At 41.3% G+C, this 20,988-nt stretch overlaps 1 protein-coding gene across 1 annotated transcript; it reads left to right on the top strand.

The window, feature by feature from the left end:
* Positions 1–5,496: 5,496 nt before the first annotated feature.
* Positions 5,497–16,453, top strand: LOC113587783 (solute carrier family 25 member 36-A). Its single transcript, XM_027026650.2, has 7 exons — positions 5,497–5,910; positions 7,923–8,087; positions 10,920–10,997; positions 12,275–12,375; positions 13,362–13,428; positions 13,737–14,026; positions 14,432–16,453. Exons 1-7 carry the CDS (start codon positions 5,870–5,872, stop codon positions 14,623–14,625), a joined length of 936 nt encoding a protein of 311 aa, XP_026882451.1. The 5' UTR covers positions 5,497–5,869; the 3' UTR covers positions 14,626–16,453.
* The last annotated feature ends 4,535 nt before the right edge of the window (positions 16,454–20,988 follow it).

Below are 20,988 nucleotides of genomic sequence, written 5' to 3'. Positions count from 1 at the left end.
GCACTAGTCATTCTAATCTGGCATCATTTCCTTCTCTTTTTTCCAAAACTGCATTAGCAGATCAGGTATTCCATCTGATAAATAAACACGATATTAAAAAAAAAAAATGCATGGCAAAATCGATTTATAAAAACAAACACCGTCATTGAAAGTTTCAGAACTTCAGTATTGATCTGCCCATCACTAACAAAGGGTGAAAATTGCATCAGGTAAAGACTGTTGGTCGACAGAATAGTCGTGTCTTTTATCCTTGTCACATGTCTAGTATTCTCATTACTGAAACTGAATATATTTTTCACAATAATTCTATTTGTCATGCCACTACTTTTAAAGTGAAATAACACTGCATCTATTGAATTAATTTTCTCATGATTTTTTCACACTTTTAAATGAGTGGATTATGCACAAATATTACAAATTTGATATTTAAGGGTGCTATGTCACAAATGCATGCACATAATCCAAGAAATCTGTGTACAAAGAAGAACATTGTTTTGAAGCAACTCAGTCTAGCTTCTTGCCACTGGTCTGCCTCATTATTTTCCCTGTCAGTCACAGCTCACTTGGCCTTTTTTTTTTTTTACATTTAATGTAATTTCTATTGTATTTATAAGCAGTCAGTGATGGCTATATTCAGTCTTAGAAACAATATTCTGTTTTATCATTCAATCTAATATTCAATCTTATGAAATGTAATTTGAATAAAACGTTTGTGCAAGGTTCTGGCATTTTGATCTGTAACCCATGTAATGAATGTAAGTAACAAAACATATTAACTTATAGTAAATGTCAATAGTTTGCCATTACAACCATTTTTCCTTAATTCCCTTTCATTTTTTTCTATTGCTGGGCATTGCTGAATATGGCTTAAGTGTGTGAGAAAGTGAGAGAGAAACAGTAGTTCAAACAGCTGAAGGCGTGCCAGAAACTAGAGTCTGAGTCTGTGTTTGTAAGATGCTAATTCGTCTAATTTATTTGTTCTCAAGCTTATCTTTTTTTGTATTTATTGTGTCACAACAAATGACAGATACAACATTTTACACATCAGATTTAATGAGATTTGTGTATCTGTGTATGAGATCATATGTATATAGAAATATGAGAACACTAGGAATATTTTTCAAAATTAGAATTCAAGATTGTTTTCCCTATGTTGGTTCAAATGTATGAGAATTACAGTAAATTAAACCTAAATATCCAATAACTTAAAAACAAAAACTTCACATGCCACACATTTTGAAAGAACAGACTGACAAAGATTGACCGATACATTATCTACAGACCAAAACAGACAAATACATTATCTACAGTCAACCATCATTTTAGTCCATGTTTTAAAACAACGGTCAAATAAAACATGAACCTTGGCTTCGTTTGTTTGGGGGTCAGGGCCCTGTGAGGTCCACCTGTTGTTTACTCTCTAGGGTTCACTACATCTGTGTCAAATTTACCTTCCGCAGTTCCTCTGCTGGCTCAGTTCCTCAGTCTCCTTTGTCGGTGCAAGGAGGAACTTCATTATGGGCCAACATCCGAGTTATGGCGGGAGCATTCTGGAACCAAGTGTCTGCTGAGAGAAGTCACATACCAGGGGGATTCTGAAATGCGTGTTCAACCAAAGCATGCGTCTTCCACAGAGAAAATTCACTTCTAAAATCTTATAGGTTTCTGGGCAAAAGTTGAATATGGGTTTTTCGGATTGCAGGGTCGATTTAAAAAAAAAACATACACAGATTTAAATTACCCACTAAGCTGATACATTTCATCAATTCTACATAGGTCATCCTATCTCCTTCTGATAGTTTGTTTGATTGTTTGCAAATATATTTTGGAATACACAACAGAATTCTGTTGTGTCTCTTTGCATGTGAGTGAAAACAGATATGGAGTGTGGAATAAGGATAAAACAACTGTAACTTAATATTTTTTTAGCGTTGATTCCCCCTTTTTTGTTGCCTTTTTCTGTTTGCATCTGTTTTGCACCACATGCGCTCAGAGGTTGCTGAAGTGGTTAGTGGAGCACCCATCAATTTTCCAAATGTGTGAAAATGAAATGTAATTACTTAAACACACTTAATCGCATTTGAGAAATATAGGTATAGTCTGCAATATATTTGTCTATGGTTAGTACCAGTTAAAGTTAGCAGCCATCCCGTTCCGGCTTGCTAGCTAGTCGTGACTTGTGATAGCATAGCATAGCATTCTATTTAATATTGGCTAGTATAGAAGTTATTGAATAAGCGAATGTCATTTTAAGTAACTTAAATAGCACAAATAAATGACTTGAAAATCTTTAAATGTACAGTCTTAAGCTAAATATAAAGTTGGAGATTTATATGTATATATAGGATGATAAGTCAGCACCTAGAGAATAGTCTTGTAGTCTTAACAGTGGATTGTTTATAGGTCAGTGCATCAACTCTCTGAACAGGTACTTTAGAATGGGTACTCTTGGAAATTTAGATCCCCATGGAATGAATGTTATGATTAAAACATCCACTTTTTCATATATAAAATATAAACACTTTGCACAACTGATGAAGGACCTTAAAAAAGCACTTTGCACAACTGATGAAGGACCGCTGTCCAAAAAATTCTGTTTCTCTGGAAACTGTGTACTTTTACACTGCAGTCACGCACTATATATATATATATATATATATATATATATATATATATATATATATATATATATATATATATATATATATATATATATAACAGTGGCTGATATTATATTTAAACACTTCAGAATCCTCCAGGACGCAGAGACCTCATTGTTTTTTAAGGATCCTCCGCTAATCTCCTACAGACAAGACAAAAACATCGAAGACATACTTGTCAAGAGTGAGATAAAAGACCATCCAGATAATAGCTGTGGTAGTGTAGCCTGCAACCGCTCTAGATGTGCTACATGTGAATATATTAACACTCCCACTAAAATAACTGGCACAAAAAGGATCAATTGTCATCATCCATTCCTCCTCATGCATCATTGCGGGATTTCTCTACTTTATTACTTGTAAGAAATGTAAGAGCTTTACATTGGAGAAACCAAGAGAAGGCTTGCTGAGCACTTTTGGACCATCAGAATTAAGGATTTGTCATTTCCAGTGGCATGGCATTTTACTGCTAATGGACCGCTGTTTGCATTGCCAGTTGTTGCTACTAATCCAGAAGCACTTGTCTTGCACAGCTGCTGAAGGATCTTTGTCTTAATCAATCTCTCTCTCTCTCCTTGAAAAACTATTCATACCCCATGAACCTTTCCACCTTTTTTTATGTTACACCTACAAACCTAAATGTATTTTATTGGGATTTTATGTGATAAACCAATACAAAGTAGCAAGTAATTGTGAAGTGAAAAGAAAATGATACACGGTTTTCAAATGTTTTAATAAAAAAATCTGGAAAATGTAGCATGCATTTGTATTCAGCCCCCTTGACTCAATACTTTGTAGGTTCACCTTTCACTTTCAATTACAGCTGCAAATCTTTTGAGGTATGTCTCTACCAGCTTTGCACATCTACAGGCTGAGATTTTTGCCTATTCTTCTTTGCAAAATGGCTCAAGATCAGTCAGATTGGATGGAGAGCATCCAGTAACAGCAATTTTCAAGTTTTGCCATGTGATTCTCAATGGGATTTAGGTCTGGACTTTGACTGGGCCATTCTAACATGAATGTGCTTTGATCTAAACCATTCCATTGTAGCTCTGGCTGTATGTTTAGGGTCATTGTCCTGCTGGAAGATGAATCTCCACCCCAGTCTCAAGTCTTTTGCACTCTCTAACAGGTTTTCCTCCAGGATCCTGTATTTAGCTCCATCCATCCATATTCCCATCAACTCTGATCAGCTTCTCTGTCCCTGCTGAAGAAAAGCATCCCCACAGCACAATGCTGCCACCACCACGTTTATAGGTGTGGATGTTGTGTTCAAGGTGATGTTCAGTGTTAGTTTTTTGTCACACATAGCGTTTTGTATTTAGGCCAAAAAGTTCAACTTTGGTCTCATGTGACCAGAGCACCTTCTTCCACATTTGCTGTGTCCCCTACATGGCTTGTGGCAAACTGCAAACGAGACTTCTTACGGCTTGCTTTTACAAATGGCTTTCTTCTTGCCACGCTTTCATAAAGGCCAGATTTGTGAAGTACATGGCTAATAGTTCTCCAGTGGACAGATTGTCCCACATGAGCTGTGGATCTCTGCAGTTCCTCCAGAGTGACCATGGGCCTCTTGGCTGCTTCTCTAAATAGTGCTCTCCTTGCCTGGGCTGTCAGATTAGGTGGACTGCCATGTCTTGGTAGGTTTGCAGTTGTACCATACTCATTCCATTTTCAGATGATGGATTGAACAGTGCTCCATGAGATGTTCATAGCTTGAGATTTTTTTTAGAACTTAACCCTACTTTACCTGTCTGGTGTGTTCCTTGGGTTTCATGATGCTGTTTGATAACTAATGTTTTCTAACAAACTTTGTGTTCATTTATCACATAAAATGCATTTAAGTTTGGAGGTGTAATATGAAAAAATGTGGAAAAAGTCACAGGGTATGAATACTTTTTCAAGGCCCTGTATCTCTCTCTCTCTCTCTCTCTCTCTCTCTCTCTCTCTCTCTCTCTCTCTCACACACACACACACACACACACACACACTATCAGTTGCAATTTATATACATATAAATCTGTCTGAAAATCAGGTTTGTGTTTCTTTGAAAAAAAAAAAAGAATTTTAGTCGTTTCCAAATACTAGACATACTATGAGATTAAGCCTTGCAAAACCGTTTGGCTGTTCAGATCTTATCAAACCTATTTTCACTCAGTAACTTAATGAAATAAACATAAATAATAATAAAAGTAAATTACTTAATGGATTAAATATAGTTTATAACTCAAGATCGGTACCGCTACACCCAGGACGTCGGTAATGGAACATAACCAAAAACGACGTTGAGCTATTAAGAGTTTAAACCATATCAACGCCACATAAATTGCCAATTTTATGAACAAATAATCTGTCAACAATTTCCGACTAGTGCTACGAATACTCTTTGACCGCCCTATGCCCTGGAGCACCTGGGCGCCGGACACCAACGGTACGTGACATTATTTTGACCTTCAACTTCAATAGGCTGAGTCTGTTTTATCCAAAAGGCAATAAAAAATGAATGTGGAAAAACGCGACCCAGACTTAATTAATAGGTCAGCAACTATGCTGTTGATTTGATCGCAAATGTCGCTGTATGCAATGGTCGATACATGTAAACCTAGGTCAAGTTTATGTTTACAAACTTGGAGACTTCGAGTAACCCCCATTATTGCTGCACTCATGCTTACATCAGCCAATTTCATTCAGAGAGATAATCACGTGAAGACAGAGTGATGGGGCGGGCTTTAGTGACGAGCCTCAGCGGGCACCAATTGGAGACTCTGTTTTGCGTCTTCTGATTGGACAATCAAAGTGTAGTGACCCGTCACAGCAACAACTGCTGCAGCAAACGGGTTAGAAAGGACTTAGAATTTCGGAAAGGGGGTTGTGGGAGTTTTATGTTTAAGTTATCGCTGTCACCCGAACGATGCGTTATTGCTCAGTGACAACAGATTAACTCTTTAAATGGGATGGAGAGAATGTCGAAAAGTGAGCAACAAAATTTTTCCACGCGTTGACAATGAACGTGTGAGATTCGCGTCGGTTGGCAAAGTTAGCTAGCGGTTAGGCAGCTAGCGTTAGCAATCGATGGTTACATGCTCCAGCCGCATGATCACAAAATAGACCGCTAGGGATAACTCACTGCCTAGCTAACCTAGCTAACATCGGTCACTACTTCTTCTGGGAGGTCCATTTTTGCGAAGGCGGGGGGAATATGTGCGAGGATGAGCCAGACAGACACATTGGTTCATCTCTTTGCTGGAGGGTAAGTAAGGTTTTTGTAGTTAACTGGCTAACTCTAGCTGTCGTTAGTGCGGTAAGAGTCTGGTTGTGTCCTCGTCTAAGCTAGCCTTAGCTCCCGTTCACGTTTCTGGCAAGTGTGGCAAGAGGGTCAGCGTGACAGAAATCATGTATTCTCATCTGCTGCACGTTTGCCCACGAAAAACGTGAGTTCTTGGTTTAGTGTGGTGTTGCTTCAGAAGCGATTAACGTTAAGGTCACCTTGCTCCGGTAAAGTGTCTGGCTAGTTAGCGTTAGTTAATTTATTTTATTCTTACAGGGGATAATGTTCACTTAAACACGTGGCCTAATTAATGAGACTAGGTTCCTACTACTGTGTCACATGAACGTATGTAGTTTGGCTAGCTGTCGATCTTAATCACTAGGTCAATACTTTTTAATGTAAAGTATGCTCGTTGCAGAAATACACGCCTGTCTGTTAGTGTCCTCTCTTTGGTGCCAGCAGTAAGTCGTCTGTGTTATGACTGGTGCGCTGCTTTATCTGGAAGTGCTGAGTTTTCCCAAGCTAATATGTTAGAAAAACATCAGTGCATGAAAATTCTAATTACTCTGAAATGTTTTTTATTTATATATATATATATATATATATATATATATATAAGTTGGCTGTTTACACTTTTAATTTGACAATGATCATCTCCTTTTAATTTGGCCGATATAGATATATACACCCCAATGTTGAACTTATGCAGCAATTAATGTCAACGTCTGTTATATCTAAGTGGGCTGTCAGAAACAACGACGTTGGTCTGTGTGCGTCCAAATCTGCAGTTCACCGGTGATATTGAGATTGCTTAGTGGCTGATATACTATTCTACTGCCTTGCAGCCAGCAAGTGACACAAAGGCAGATCCATACCAAGTACAATCATGCTTATGTTTGTGACATGAGATGCATCCAAATTTCCATTAGCGTACAACTCTACCTGTCGTTAGTGCGGTAAGAGTCTGGTTGTGTCCTCGTCTAAGCTAGCCTTGGCTCCCGTTCACGTGTGTGGCAAGAGGGTCAGCCTGACAGAAATCACGTATTCACATCTGCTGCACGTTTGCCCACGAAAAACGTGAGTTTTTGGTTTAGTGTGGTGTTGCTTCAGAAGCGATTAACGTTAAGGTCACCTTGCTCCGGTAAAGTGTCTCGCTAGTTAGCGTTAGTTAATTTATTTTATTCTTAAAAGTTGAAAGGTTTTTGACTGAAAGGTTGACCCATGTCTACATGCCAAAGCTTGAAGGAGCTCATATTTTCTTTTTACATGTGAAACTTGGATACTCTTCTCATTTTCTGTTGGTTTATGAAAACTTTGTTGAGATTTAGACAGATAACCTGTGCCAGGTTGTTGCATTAGCTTTTGCTTTGATCATGTGATTTTGTTCCATTTAAGAAAATGATCCGCATTAATTCTTATCATTAGAGTATTGGTACTCACCAATATTGTGGTGTTGGCTGGCACTGATGCTCTAAGTAACAGTGCCATTGTCATCAGCACAGTCAGACCACCACAGGATGGAGGTGGTTGACTTAAATGTATATGTGTAGGCAGGGAGGGAAAGGTGGAGTAATGGATATTGTCAAGGTTTCAGATTGGCAAGGAGCATGAGAGAGAGAGAGAGACGCAGACAGGAGCGGTGAAAGTGAAGGGGTTGCTTTTGTCCTCGGTCAGTACACTTAGCAGAGTCAGGCATTTGTAATCGGCTTCAAGTAGAGACTTGTGCACAACATTAATTAGGTGCCAATCAAGTTGTTTTTCATCTTTCTCATTCTATGCTTCTCCTTTTTTCTCTCCCTGAATGCTTAGGTTAGAAAGTGCAGAACAGAATATTTCTTTTGTAACACCTCCCCTTGCACTCTCTCTCTCTCTCTCTCTCTCTCTCTCTCTCTCTCTCTCTCTCTCTCTCTCTCTCTCTCTCTCTCTCTCTCTCTCTCTCTCTCTCTCTCTCTCTCTCTCTCTCTCTCTCTCTCTCTCTCTCTCTCTCTCTCTAGGTGTGGTGGTACAGTGGGTGCTATTCTAACATGTCCGCTGGAAGTGGTGAAGACGAGGCTGCAGTCTTCTGCAGTACAGGTCTACCTCTCAAGCGTCCAGATCAGTACAGTCAACGGAGCTAGCGTGGCCCGCATGGCCCCACCCGGGCCCCTGCACTGTCTCAAGTGTGTACTCTATTACTACCTTCTTCATGCATACTACAGTCCTTCAGTTGTTGACTTCACCTCCCTATGATAATTGTTTTTGTTAGTGTAATCAGTATTACTGATCGACCAATGTGGTCTTTTCAAGGGAAGAAGCTGGTAGTGATTTTTAGAGACTTGTTTGGGAGATGACCTATAAAAGACTGTTATTGGATTGTACTTCAACCAAAGCCATTTTAGGAAGTAAAATTAAGAAATGGCAATTAATTAACTGTACGCAATAAACTGGTACAGATACTGGTATTTTTAAATAGCTTTCTGGAAAAGTTACTACTAAACACGTTACCAGTATGCATCTGACAGTAGCCAAATTATTCAACACATTTTAAAAACGTTTGTGGCTATGCTGCGTTGTACTTTGCATTCCTGAATGAGTTAACAACGTTTCTGTCACCTATCTAATTAAATGTGCCTAAAAAGTGAGTTTTTGGGTGCGAGATTACAGTGAATGGAGCTCATGTAAGTAATGCTATGCCTCCTTTCTCAGTTTGACAGGCTGTACGGTGTTGCAAGTGAAATGCTGAATTCCAAAAGTTTGAGGGGCTTGTTAAGCATGAGTGACACCCTGGAAATGAAGACTAATATCAAACTGTATCACAGAGGGAAAGGTCATCTTTCATGATTTACTTGACTGATGCCGACAACTCAAAAAAAAAAAAACCATCAGCTGTATGCGTGTCAACTGATTCTGCTTTTGTTTTGTTTTAACATTTTGAACAGGTCATTTTGAATGTGCAGAAAACCTTTTGAGATTGTTCACAAGTACTTAGCAATTTGTGTAATGGCTGACCTACAAAGAGCAGTCTAGCTTGCCTCAGGTCCATAACTGTTCTGACCTCACACCCCTAAAGCAGTCTGTGAGATGGGTCTCAGTAGGCCCAGTGCTGCGCCGTGACTGATGCGTTCTGTTATGTGGTGGCATGCTGACTGTTAGTTTTGAATTATGAAGGCATGGAGCAGGAGAAGCCTGAAAGTGTTGCCAGCTAAGCTCCTGCCTTTAAACCACTGTGCTATGCCTGCCTCCTGGCTCCATGGCTATAAGGGACAGGTGAAAGACCACTCTGGAAATTAAGACAGTGATGATCACTGGGATTTAGACAATGGTGCTTTTTTTTTGTTTGTTTGTTTTTTGTTTTTTGTTTTGGTTTTGTTTTTTGTCTTATAGGTAGGGCATCTTCCTTTTTTCCCAGCTGGGGGGGGGGGGGTTGTTTTTTACTCAGATTATTGTTTATTGTTTACATTACATATTCTACTCCCTCTCATTCTCCCACTCCCCCCCCCCCCATGAAAGAGTCTGTTCTCCTCTCAGTAACCCTGCTCCACTCCCCCTCTCTCAACCAATCGCTGCATCCACACCAATACCATGTCTTAGCCTGATGCGTGCCAAGCTGTGTGCCTCACTGAACCTCAGCATGCCACTGTTGCCCTCTCCTTGCATTCCAAGTCCTGCGGTAACACCGCATGGCTGTGAACGGGCATCCTCAATAACAATAAGCAGTACTGAAAATGAGAGCTTGTATTGTAGCTAAAAGCCACTCCCTGAGATCCATTATGCAAGCAAATCAAATGATCTTAACGCTTTATCCACTGCCAACCAGGGCTTGGCAGTTCCATAACCGTTTGCCTGCTATCAGTCTCGTTCAGTTTCATCGCATTTGTTCCATTTGGGCCGACGCACTGCTGAATTCCATAGGAAAGCTATTAAAAAGTTCTAAAAGTCGAGGCATCCCTGAAGGTTATTGTGGTAGTGTGGCTTATTGTGGTTATTGGCAGACAGGTAATCTGTAAGGAAGCAGGAGTCAAGCTAAGTGTAGAGGAGCAGAAACCTGCCTTCTGGTTCACCCAGAGCATGCGTTTCTGAGCACTTCGGGTAGTACAGGACGTTTGGCGAGTTTCCACACTTTATTTTTTTGGGGGGGGGATTTTTATTAATAACTTATCACAAGTGTTGATTGCATGTAATGATTAATGTAATTTAACAATTTGAATGAATGTGGGCACACTGGAGGCAGAATGTCAATAGCTCCATATCTGATTTGGATAAATTCTTGGGCAGGTTTTATTGGACTCTACATAAAGGTACATAAAGTCTATCCAATACTGACCTTCATGAATTGTTAATTGCATTCACATGATGAATAATTTACCTAATGATTTGAAACATGGCTGTAATGGAAAAGGAGCAAACTCCATGTTGACTTTTGTGTTCTAGATATGTTTCTTATTCTCCACTGAAGAACAGCTATAAATGCCTCTTTCTTTTGCTCATACTAGGGCATCGGTCTTGCTGTGTCTGCTTTTGAGCTATGCTGAGTTCCTGCATAATCATGAAGACATGCTGGTTATGGTAGTGGTTAAGTGATGAAACTTTGATTGAGTTTATATTCATTTGGGTAATGTAAAGAACATCCTTTACATGCCACAGGTTTTTCTTATGGGTGGTGCTCTCATAAGTGTGTTTGAGTACAGTACTGCATTGTTGACTGACTTGTTGATCTTCCCAAATGGGCCACACCTGTTGCGAAACAGTTGGACTTGCTTAGTGCTTCAGTCCTTCTTGAGGGCTTTTGATTAGAACAGCTGGGTTACCTGTTTTCAGACAAGCCTGTGATGAGTTGGAGATGTCTGGCCTGAATCGCAGAATTGCTGATTACCCTGCAGCCTGTTCAGGTGGAAGGCTGCAGTGTGTGGTCTGTTGTTTCATGTTCGTACCTCTGTAGATGTTACCTTAATTTGACTTCATAGTCCTGCGCTCACACTCTTGCTCCCTGTTAATCTCTCCCTGTCTCTCAGGTTGATTCTTGAGAAGGAGGGCCCTCGCTCTTTGTTTAGAGGCCTGGGCCCCAATCTGGTGGGCGTGGCCCCCTCAAGGTAAGTGCCCCACTTCTCACCATTACTGTCATTCACCATTAATGTCATGCCCTGTCGCGTTACGCACAACACCTCACTGATTTAGGGATTAGTCAAAGTAGGTTGCAGAATCAGGTTTTGCAAGAATAAGTAGGGTTTCTATGACCACCCAGCCCACTGACCTGTGTTTCAGTGTCCCAGTGAAGAATAATTGCAGTTTGCAAGCCATTATTTAGGTCTTCAGCATTTCTAGACCGTCAATAACCCTAGACCTAGAGTTTCCAATTATGATTTTTACTTGCTACTGCAACAAGGTCCAAGAGTCCTGGAGAATGGCTCATAATATGCATGTTACAGCGTTCTTTGGTGGTAAGATAACTGAATCAAGGCATCAACTTTGTCTTGATTATTGTGAATTTGGATGATTAAGTTGCTGGCTGCTATAGATATTACATTGTTTTGTATAGTGGCTGTAATGCGCTTGTGCGCTCTCCAAATCATCTGAAAACATGAAAGGGATCGAAGAATTTGAGGAGGAGGGGGGGGGGGGGTTGAATCCCAGACCCATGGAACCCACATGCTCCATATCTTTGCGTCCCTGCTGTTGACCTGGCTGCTAAAAGACTCGATGGCTAATGAACGGTATTGGAGGGTTATGCTGGAGCAGGGAAAATCTGACTTTCACGGTGACTGGGACTGAGTGATGGAGGGAGGCTGGCGCTGTGTGGCTCAGGTTGACTCCACGTGGGAGAATTGAGCTCTACAGAGCCTTAGAGCATGGAGACTGCACCCAAACCTAGAAGAGAGCTGTGATCCACTCTGACCTGGAGACGCATGGCCGTGTATGCCTGCACCCCTTCCGCTAGGGCAGTCGGTCCTTGCTGCTGTCTCGCTGCAGTGGGGGTTTTTTTTTGGTCATGTTGATCTCTCTGCCTCCGCCTCTCTTTGGTCAGGGTGTACAGAGCGAGAGTTTTGCGTCTTACCCAGAGCTCTAATGGGGTGATGGTTTAATGATGCCTGATGTGTTAAGTGGGACATTAGTGTGTTTGTTCCATGAAGCGACACTTGGCCTAAGTGCAGTCCATGTAGTCTGTGTCTGTGTCTGTGTGTTTATCTTGTTGCTGTGTGTAAAGCTCTTTGTCTGCTGAGTCATCTGCTTATATGATCTGAGATTAAGAGGTGTTGGGTGTTTTTGGTTTTTGTCTCCCCACCCTCTTTCCTGAATTGGCCGATGCATCATGTTTTGGGTGTGCTTGTGCTTGTACGAGTGCACTCACGTGCCAGTGTCTGTGTCACAGGGCGATCTACTTTGCGGCGTACTCCACCACTAAGGAGCGCCTGAACGGCCTTCTAGAGCCAGACTCTACCCAAGTGCACATGCTGTCTGCTGGCATGGCAGGTAACGCTCTATCCCTATCAGCTTTTGTCTTCCTTCATCTGGTCCTCGTGCATGTATTGGCCTGGGCATGTGTATTGAGTGTGACATTGATGGATACTGAATAATTAAATGGATCCAGAGGAATGGGGAAGTGTTATTTCAGCTCAATCTGTCAAAGGGACTTTTTTATTTATTTTTTTTTCTTTCTTTCTTTTTCTTTCTTTCTTTTTCTTTCATTTTTAAAGCTAATCCGGTAGCCTAGGGTGAATTGGCCCTTCCCTGCCTCACACGCAGGCTCCGTGGTCTGCTGAGCCCTTCCTAACCTCCTCATCTGTACCTGCTGTTTTGCTAACCCATGTTTTCTTTCAGAGGGCACAGCCTCAATAAGAGCAACTCCGCCTGGGAGTCTTTTGGGCTACCTCTAATAACCTTTGAGAGAGAGAATTTATTGAGGCTGTTTGAGGATATGTGTCTGTGTGAAAATTTAGCTGTGCACAGGTATCAAGCCCCAAGGCCAGCCAAGGCACTTGCTTCGGTTTCATGGTTCTAAGTATGCTCCATTCCCTCTCTGGCCAGTTTCCAAATCAGGAAATCAAGCCCTTAAAATTTGAAGGTCACCACAGTTCATTAAATTGTTTGAGAATGAAATAAATGTTTAGAAGTTTATATTTATACGTTTATAAATTTTCCCACTTTTGTTTTTTGTTTTTTTTCTTTCTCATTTGAATAATTTGCATTGCTTTTTGGTATATAGTTTTGCTGAGTACAGAAAGTGTGTAGGGGTTTAGTTTTGTTTGAAATTTTCTCTTTTCATTCCTCGGGCTGTCTGTAGTCTCTGGGAAGTGAAGTCTTTCACATGTAGGCGTCTGGAATTGGTCCCTTAGGTGGCTTTCTGGTCCAATTTTTTGAATAGATGAAGTGTGTGTGTTTTACCTGTGGTTTCACTGAACGTTTGTCTCCTCCCTGCTGTACTACCAAAACCTGATCTCCTGCACTCTACCAATCAGGGTTCACAGCTATCACTGCAACCAATCCTATTTGGGTAATCAAGACCCGCCTCCAACTGGACGCCAGGTAAAGGCCATCGTGACTTTGGACTGGCCACTTGGCATTGCCCAAACCTTAATACTAAACATTATATTTGTGCAATTTTTCTTCACATATATGATCTGTAGTCGCTTTTTCAAGGGGGTTGTGTCTGTTTAAAGTCTAAGCAGTTAGCGACCCACTTAAGATTTAAACTGGTGTTTGTTACACTACTATACAATATTAATTCTTGAAAAATACCTAATGATATTCAATTTACAATGTACCATACAAATGCAGTTTATAAAATTTTGAACAGCAAACATCCTCATCCTCCCTCCTCTGCCTCGGCCCAGGAACCGGGGAGAGTGCCAGCTGAGCGCGCTGGAGTGCATGCGGCGTGTGTACCGGGTGGACGGTGTGCGGGGCTTCTACCGCGGCATGTCTGCGTCCTATGCCGGCATCTCTGAGACAGTTGTGCACTTTGTCATCTACGAGAGCATCAAGCGACGCCTCTTGGAAGCCAAGGCTGCCGCGCACGTGGACGAGGGTGACGAGGCTGTGAGAGACGCTAGTGACTTCGCAGGCATGATGCTGGCGGCCGCCACTTCAAAAACATGTGCCACGTGTGTGGCATACCCGCATGGTGATTTCTCAATCTCACACACACACACACACCATTGCACACGTGACATGGCGATCATAATTAAACAATGTAGTGTTTTAATATTGAAATATAATCTGAGCTAATGCAATTTGGTGGCTGTCCATTCCCTGTTCAAAACTGCTCAGTCATATGATGTCTACTTTCCCGTTGGCATTTCTTAGTTACATACGGCCTGATGAATGTTGACTGAACTTCTGTATTAGTGTGAGACTATGAAAGATAATACCACAGCTTATGCAAAATGTATGTTAGTTTTGCAACTGAGTCATTATATTCATGTGTGAATATCACTGTGTGATCATTGTGCTCAAAAAGAACCACTAGGATGATTAGGTCGATCTTCATTAAAGCTGTGTTTTTCTCTCGCATCTGTGGGTGCCGCAGAGGTGATCCGGACACGGCTCAGGGAGGAAGGCACCAAGTATCGCTCGTTCTTCCAGACTCTGGCCACCGTGTTCCGGGAAGAGGGCTCAAGAGCGCTGTACCGGGGCCTCACCACCCACCTGGTGCGCCAAATCCCCAACACTGCCATCATGATGTGCACCTACGAGCTCGTCGTCTACCTGCTTAACTGCTAACCTCAAGCCGCCTGGGGCACGGACACCGACCTCAGGCTGACTGTACTTACTGGCGGAGAGGGAGGGCAACACTCCAGAAGCTCACCCCAAAACCCCTCCCACCCCGCACAGTGTGCCATTATTAATGCGAGTGCACCCACATGCTCGAAAGGGTCTGTGTTTGTATGTATAAGATAGAAGTGGGAGCGTGTACCAAATCAGTGAGATCTTCCACAAAGGTGGTATGAAGGAGCAGTACGTTCCTCCTTCTTGTCCTCTGCTTTTCTTTTTTTTTTTTTTTTTTCTTTAGCCTTATGTAAAGCTGCTTCTGAAGGGGCCTTGTCTGAGATCTCGCAGACTGAGGAAGACTGACAAAATGGGCAATATATGGTTTTATGTAACAGTACTAAGTTCACCCCTAACCCTGCCCTTCAGTTGTACTGAGCGGGTTGGCGAGCAGTAACCCAGCCACGTGTTCCGCCTGTTGTAGCACAAGGGAAAGACGGTCAGTCTCTTGAAGAATATATGCATGGGTGGGGTGGAGGGGAGCAGTGCTAAATGGCACACCCTGACTGGTTAACCCTTAAGGCTCAGAGCTGCACAGAAAAGGCTGGTGGTGGTCCTTCCAGTTCAAGGAGAGCCAATGAGGAAGCACTTTGATCACAGCTGTATAAAAGTAGGCATGGTTCTGCACTGTTTTATGCTCAGTCCCGCTGATTCCCTGCACATGCCCTTTTTAAGGGGGCCAAACACCAAAGGTTCTGGAAACCTCTTGGGTTTTCCCATGTTTTTGCTATTAACACACAGCTCAAAAAGGCAGGCGGTTGTAAAGGATGTTTAGAGAATGAGTTAACTCGGGTGTGTCAAGCGTGGCACAAACCGCCTGCATGTTGCATGGGCTCCTTAGGCCAGGGCCCAAGAACCAGCGTGTTCTGCTGTTAACGCAGAACAGCCTGTTCCACACAGCTATGAACCCATACTTGAACACTGTGTGCTTACATATGGACTTGTATGGACTCATTTATATGCAGTACGCAAGTGTCTGCAAAGTATGAATTCTTCCCCATTTTCACCCTGCAGTGGTGTGTGGGTATTTTAACATGCTTTTGTTTGAATATAGTGTGTCTGTATATCTATATATTTGTACAATGTTTTCTTTTTCTGAAAGTGTTTGCTGAAATTCTTCTTTTGTGCAAGTTTGCGTGAAGGTTGATGTATAACAGGTTGCTCTTTCTTGAACTTTTAACACTTGAAACTCAAGCACTTGCAGCAGATGCAACCCAAGTGTACCAAATAACAGCAAAAATGTCTTTACCATTTTCAAAATGTGGTCAATCAATGACTAAATGTTAATCATGTTCTTTGTATATTCACCAACAGTTCAAGGAACTTGTTTGGTATTAAGGTGGGACCATATTTTAGCAGGCCTTTCTGTTTACAATCATTACTTGGATGTCACTAAAGTTGCCTGTGGGCTATTTTTTTTTTTTTTTTTTTTGTGCTGATTATCAGTTAAGTAAGTATTGCTGAGGAAGATGACACTGTACCATTAAGACTATATTAGGAAGTATCTTATGATATTAAGGAAACTCTTCATATTTGTTGGCTCATTGCAGCTTTCTCAGTTCTTTCTTAGTGGGTAAAAGGAAGATGGCAGAGCTTTGCTTATTCAGCTGACCTTTTCTGTCTTTGCTAAGCACCTCACCAAGAATGAGTTGTTCACCTTGTTCAGTATTGTTTACTTTCATGCTGATGTCCATGACAGCACCACACTTTACTTCAAATGGCTACTCGGTGGCTGACAGATGTTCACCAAAAAAAAAAAAGAATAAAAAGTGATTTGCATCAATGATTGAGTTTCTCCTGTGTATGATGCAGTAAATGTCTACAGATTTTAGGGCAGCTTTGAATGGGGAGGCTAGCATGCGGGGAAACAAATGTCGCTTTAATCATACGTTATGCTCGGTTCTAATGCTGGTTGAACACTTTTAAATGCATACTTCTGCAATAAAAATGTAATCAAAGAAAGTGAAATTTACACCTATAGATAAGTAACGAGGTGTTATACTCTTCTCTGAACAGGGTGGTCATGGTGGTGGTGATGACGATAAGATAAAAGAATGTTAATTTGAACATTCTTGTGAGGTACCTCCTTTTCATTTTTATTGGTTGGTGCTCTGGACCAATCACAGAATACTGTGTGGAAGAAGCAGTTGGAAATAGGTTAATAGGAATTATCTGGCACACACTGCTGCACACACAGGAGCAGAAAGCTGATTAAACATTAAACATTTGTGAAAAAAGTGAGATGGCATGGAAGCACTAATGACTGCACAGGAACAAGCTCTGAATACAAGACCAATAAAGGCTGGGATCTTCCACAGAAGGCAGGACCCCAGATGCACGCTGTGCAAAGATGCCCTGGAGACAGTCTAGCATATAACAGCAGGGTGAAGATGCTAGCAGGCAGAGCATACAAGGTATGCCATAACCAAGTGGTTGGCATAGTGTATGTTAGAAGTTTCAAGGTCAATGTGGGATACACCCCTGAAGGTGCTTGAGAATGACACATCCTGACAAAATGGTAGTGACTAAGCAACTGGACATAGTGATGGGAAAACAGCAGAAGAGGGCTGTAGTGATATATGTAGCAATCCCAAGTCACAGCAACATCAGGAACAAGAAACACGATAAGCTCAAGAAATACCAAGGACTGAGAGAAGAATTGGAAAATATGTGGAAGGTGAAGGCAACAGTGTTTCCCGTTGCTGTAACCCACAAACTTGCGGAATGGCTCCAGGAGCAACATCCCAGATCACCGTCCAGAAAAGTGCAGTCCTGGCAGCAGCTAAAATGCTATACAGGACCCACAAGCTCCAGGGCCTTTGGTAGATGACCTGAGGTTGAAGGTAAAAGACCACCAGGCAAGTGAGGAGTGGGGAATTTTATATATATTATTACAATGAGAACCAATTTACCTTCCCAGTGTGGGTCCACTGAAGAATCCTGTACGTTTCCATTAAAGACTGCTGAGAGAAGGTGTAAATGCTGCAAACATGCAGCAGCAGGTGAGTTGGTCCCAGTTGCTGGCCCGCCCAAAGAACCACTGATTCGGTCTGCTGTGATCGGACAGGACCTATCAGGCTCTCCGTGAGCAGAGTCAGGTGTTAAAGAACGGGTAAAAACAAAACATGCTGCACTTCCATTAGTCTGTATATACAATCGAGACTTCCAGGGCTTCGTCAGCAGTGCTCTGCCTAGTGTAAGTCAATAGTGTCTTTACCATTATGACTCAGTCATGTTCAAGTGGTCTGCGGAGAGATATTACCTGAGCTTATCTAGCATATTAGAAGGAGAAGCTTGGAGGTAACAGAGCTGATCGCATCTTAGGTGAAGCTATAACTGTCAACACCACGCTTATCTCATCTACGTCTACAGCGATGCCACTGTATTCATGTCAAGCACACATTGAGACCTGCTTTCTATAACCAGCCATATCTGCTGCATTCAGGTCTGTGAAAAAGAAGTAGCCAGAATATCTACAGACATTTTTCTGGGGGGGATTAAGATATTGTTAATATGTAATATGTACTTTAGGTTTTTTAATATGGATTAGCTATTGGCCATTTTTAAATACCACATTGATAACTAATGTGAGTGTATGTTCTGTGCCATTTCAGCATCCATGCTGCGAAGACTTCAAAACCTGGAACTAGACAATTTCTGTTTTAAGAGTCAAGCACTGACCTCTGACAAAATAACACCTTTAAATGTGCTTCCTAATGGTCTCTGTAGTGAGAACTAAAATTCTTAGTAAATTTGTCTTTTCTCTGGTTATCTTTAGCAGCTTTTCTTGTGACTTTTGCCTTCATCGCAACAGTCTTCAGAAAGGTCTGTATTGTGGGGACAGAAAGGTTAGACCGTTTCTTCCGGAACCCAGTCAGGTTCTGATCATCCAGAAATATTTGATCCATTTCCGTACATGGTGGGTTAAGCTGTTATTGGAAAGACGGCAGGAGTGGCTGGAATGGGCATGAGTGGTGCATGAAATTCCACACAAAGGCAGTGGGAGTAAGGGGAGATGCCACCACTGTAGGCCTGGGTTTTCTCCAAAGAAGGTTCTAGAGATAAAACATGTTGTAATGTAGTGAAGTACACAGTTTCCAGAGAAACAGGACGTTTTGGAGGTCCTTCATCAGCTTTGCCAGCGAAGTGCTTCTGAATTAGTAGGAGGAACTAGTTTATATATGAATAGTTTATATATAAAAGAACCTAATACTTTAGCATGGAATCTAGGTCATGTGCTTGTCTCACATGTCATTAAAGTATGCTAGTTTATAAATACAAAATCATTTATGGCTATGTAACCTTTGAGCCATATCTCAGTCATATGATACTGCCTTAGACATACTTCTTGGGTCATCTTCCAGAGGTATAAAATACTGTATCACTGTCATGCAGATGATGCACATGTAACATGTTGTACCTCCCACTTAAGCAAGGTAAAAGCAACTCTCTGCATCTCATCTAAAAGAAGTAACATGTTAGATGTTAAATGCTTTCTTCAAATAAACCAAGACAAAACAAACATATTTGGCACTCCTGATTCTCTAATAGTTATAGCAATGTTATCTGGGGCCATCAAATGTACACAGCCATGCAAAAGATCGATTCCATGCTTAAGTTTGAATGAGTTTGTCATGCCTGCTGTTGGTCAAAATGCAACTGTGAGGTTCTACACAGAAACCACGAAATGGGAGAGCATTACTCCTGCACTCATGTCCTGGAATGTAAGGCTTTAAGGTTTGTTTTTAAAGCCTTCTGCGGCATGGCGCTAAGCTATAGCTACGATCTCATCAGCTTCCATTCCACTCTTTGAGCCTTATAGTCTACTAATCAGATGGTTTTAGATGTCCCACATTCTTTGTTGAGGTCTAAAGGTTGCCAGGCTTTCTCTGTGGCTGCGCCAAAGCTTTAGAACCGTCCCATTTTTCATGAAATCATCCCCCACGATAAACATATATATTTTCTCAGGCATTTGAGTCCTTTTAAATGTCAAGCTTTTAGTCGGTTGTTCTCGCTTGGTTCTTCTTGTTCTCTTATGTTACCTTCCTAGTTAAATTATTTTAGCTTATTGTGCAGTCTTTTGTAGTTTTTAGTTCATCTCTTTTATTTGTTCAAATCCATGCTTCATTTTATTTGATCTAATTGTGCAACGATTTGGGTGACACCTGCTATCTATGTGCTATATAAATAAAGTTGGAAGTTGAAAACCAAATCCTGCTATTTATGTATAGACATTCTATACAACATTAAAGGGACACAATGTAACCTTGGCCATAATTCACTGTCTGGATATAGCACATATTGTTTTATCAAAGGAGACCTATGCTTTTACGATGTTTCAGCTTTCTTTTAGTGTGCTATATAACTTTTTGTGCATGTACACAGTCTGCAAAATTACAGAGCCAAATGAACTCACTAGGTTGAATGATTCTCTCCCAAATAAGCTACTTTTCCTAGCTGTCAGAAAAGCCTCATTGGAATTTCAGCCATTTTCTTTGTGATAAGATGAGGCAATCTCGTATCATCATCCATATTGCAGAGGTGGGTTTGTGATTACAAGCTTTAATGTTACGTTAGACATCTAGCTAAATTTCTGATACACCTTGCGTTTTTACACATGCTGAACTCTGACTGCCTGCAGGACTGGGAACAGCTTGGAACCCACTCTGGTGGTTGACCAATTAGAGCACACTGTGTTCATCAGGAGGCAGGAGCTCTAACAGAACATTTCAAAGAGGGCAAAAAGACACAGTACAGTAAGATAAAAATAGCATGTTTCTAGAACATTGAAGCATGTAAATATAGTCAAGTAGATCCCAAATATAAAATTATGAACGCCGAAAATAAACATAAGCGGACACCTTTAACGACATGTCACAATATAGCCACCAGGTGGCAGCAGTCGTGTAGTCCCTTGTGGGAACAATAAAAGGTGAGTGGAAATCAATCACTGCCTGTGTTGAGTGTTGTTGCCACCTAACGGCCGCCTACCGGGGCGCTTTAGACAGAGACTTCATTTACCGGTTTTTATTTCGTTTTGTTATCTTACAACGCAAGTTTCAAACTTTTTTGTGTCAAGAACCCCTTTACCAATTATTTCCTAGCTACCCATATCCACCAAACAATAGATAGACAAACAGATTAAAAACCGACAGATTTCTAAACCGTAAGTCATAATTACTATGTTATGTCCATACTGCATTTTAAAAAAATCATAAGACTAACCAGGTCTAAAGGTGTCAGCAGTAACGTAACCAGTAACGTGTGCTGTTTTGCGCACTGGTAAGAGGGAACGCGAGCGCCGAGGCCTGCGCGCCC

The sequence above is a fragment of the Electrophorus electricus genome, chromosome 15 (genome assembly GCF_013358815.1).
Source record: "Electrophorus electricus isolate fEleEle1 chromosome 15, fEleEle1.pri, whole genome shotgun sequence".
Classification (NCBI taxonomy): Eukaryota; Metazoa; Chordata; class Actinopteri; order Gymnotiformes; family Gymnotidae; genus Electrophorus; species Electrophorus electricus.
This window is presented reverse-complemented; position numbering and strand designations above follow the sequence as displayed.

Bases quoted from the DNA above. Each gene is read 5' to 3' on its own strand.
- LOC113587783 (XM_027026650.2), top strand. From the start codon at position 5,870: ATGAGCCAGACAGACACATTGGTTCATCTCTTTGCTGGAGG. The intron at 12,376-13,361 runs GTAACGCTCTAT...TCTACCAATCAG, and splicing joins GCTGTCTGCTGGCATGGCAG to GGTTCACAGCTATCACTGCA. The intron at 14,027-14,431 runs GTGATTTCTCAA...TGGGTGCCGCAG, and splicing joins GTGTGTGGCATACCCGCATG to AGGTGATCCGGACACGGCTC.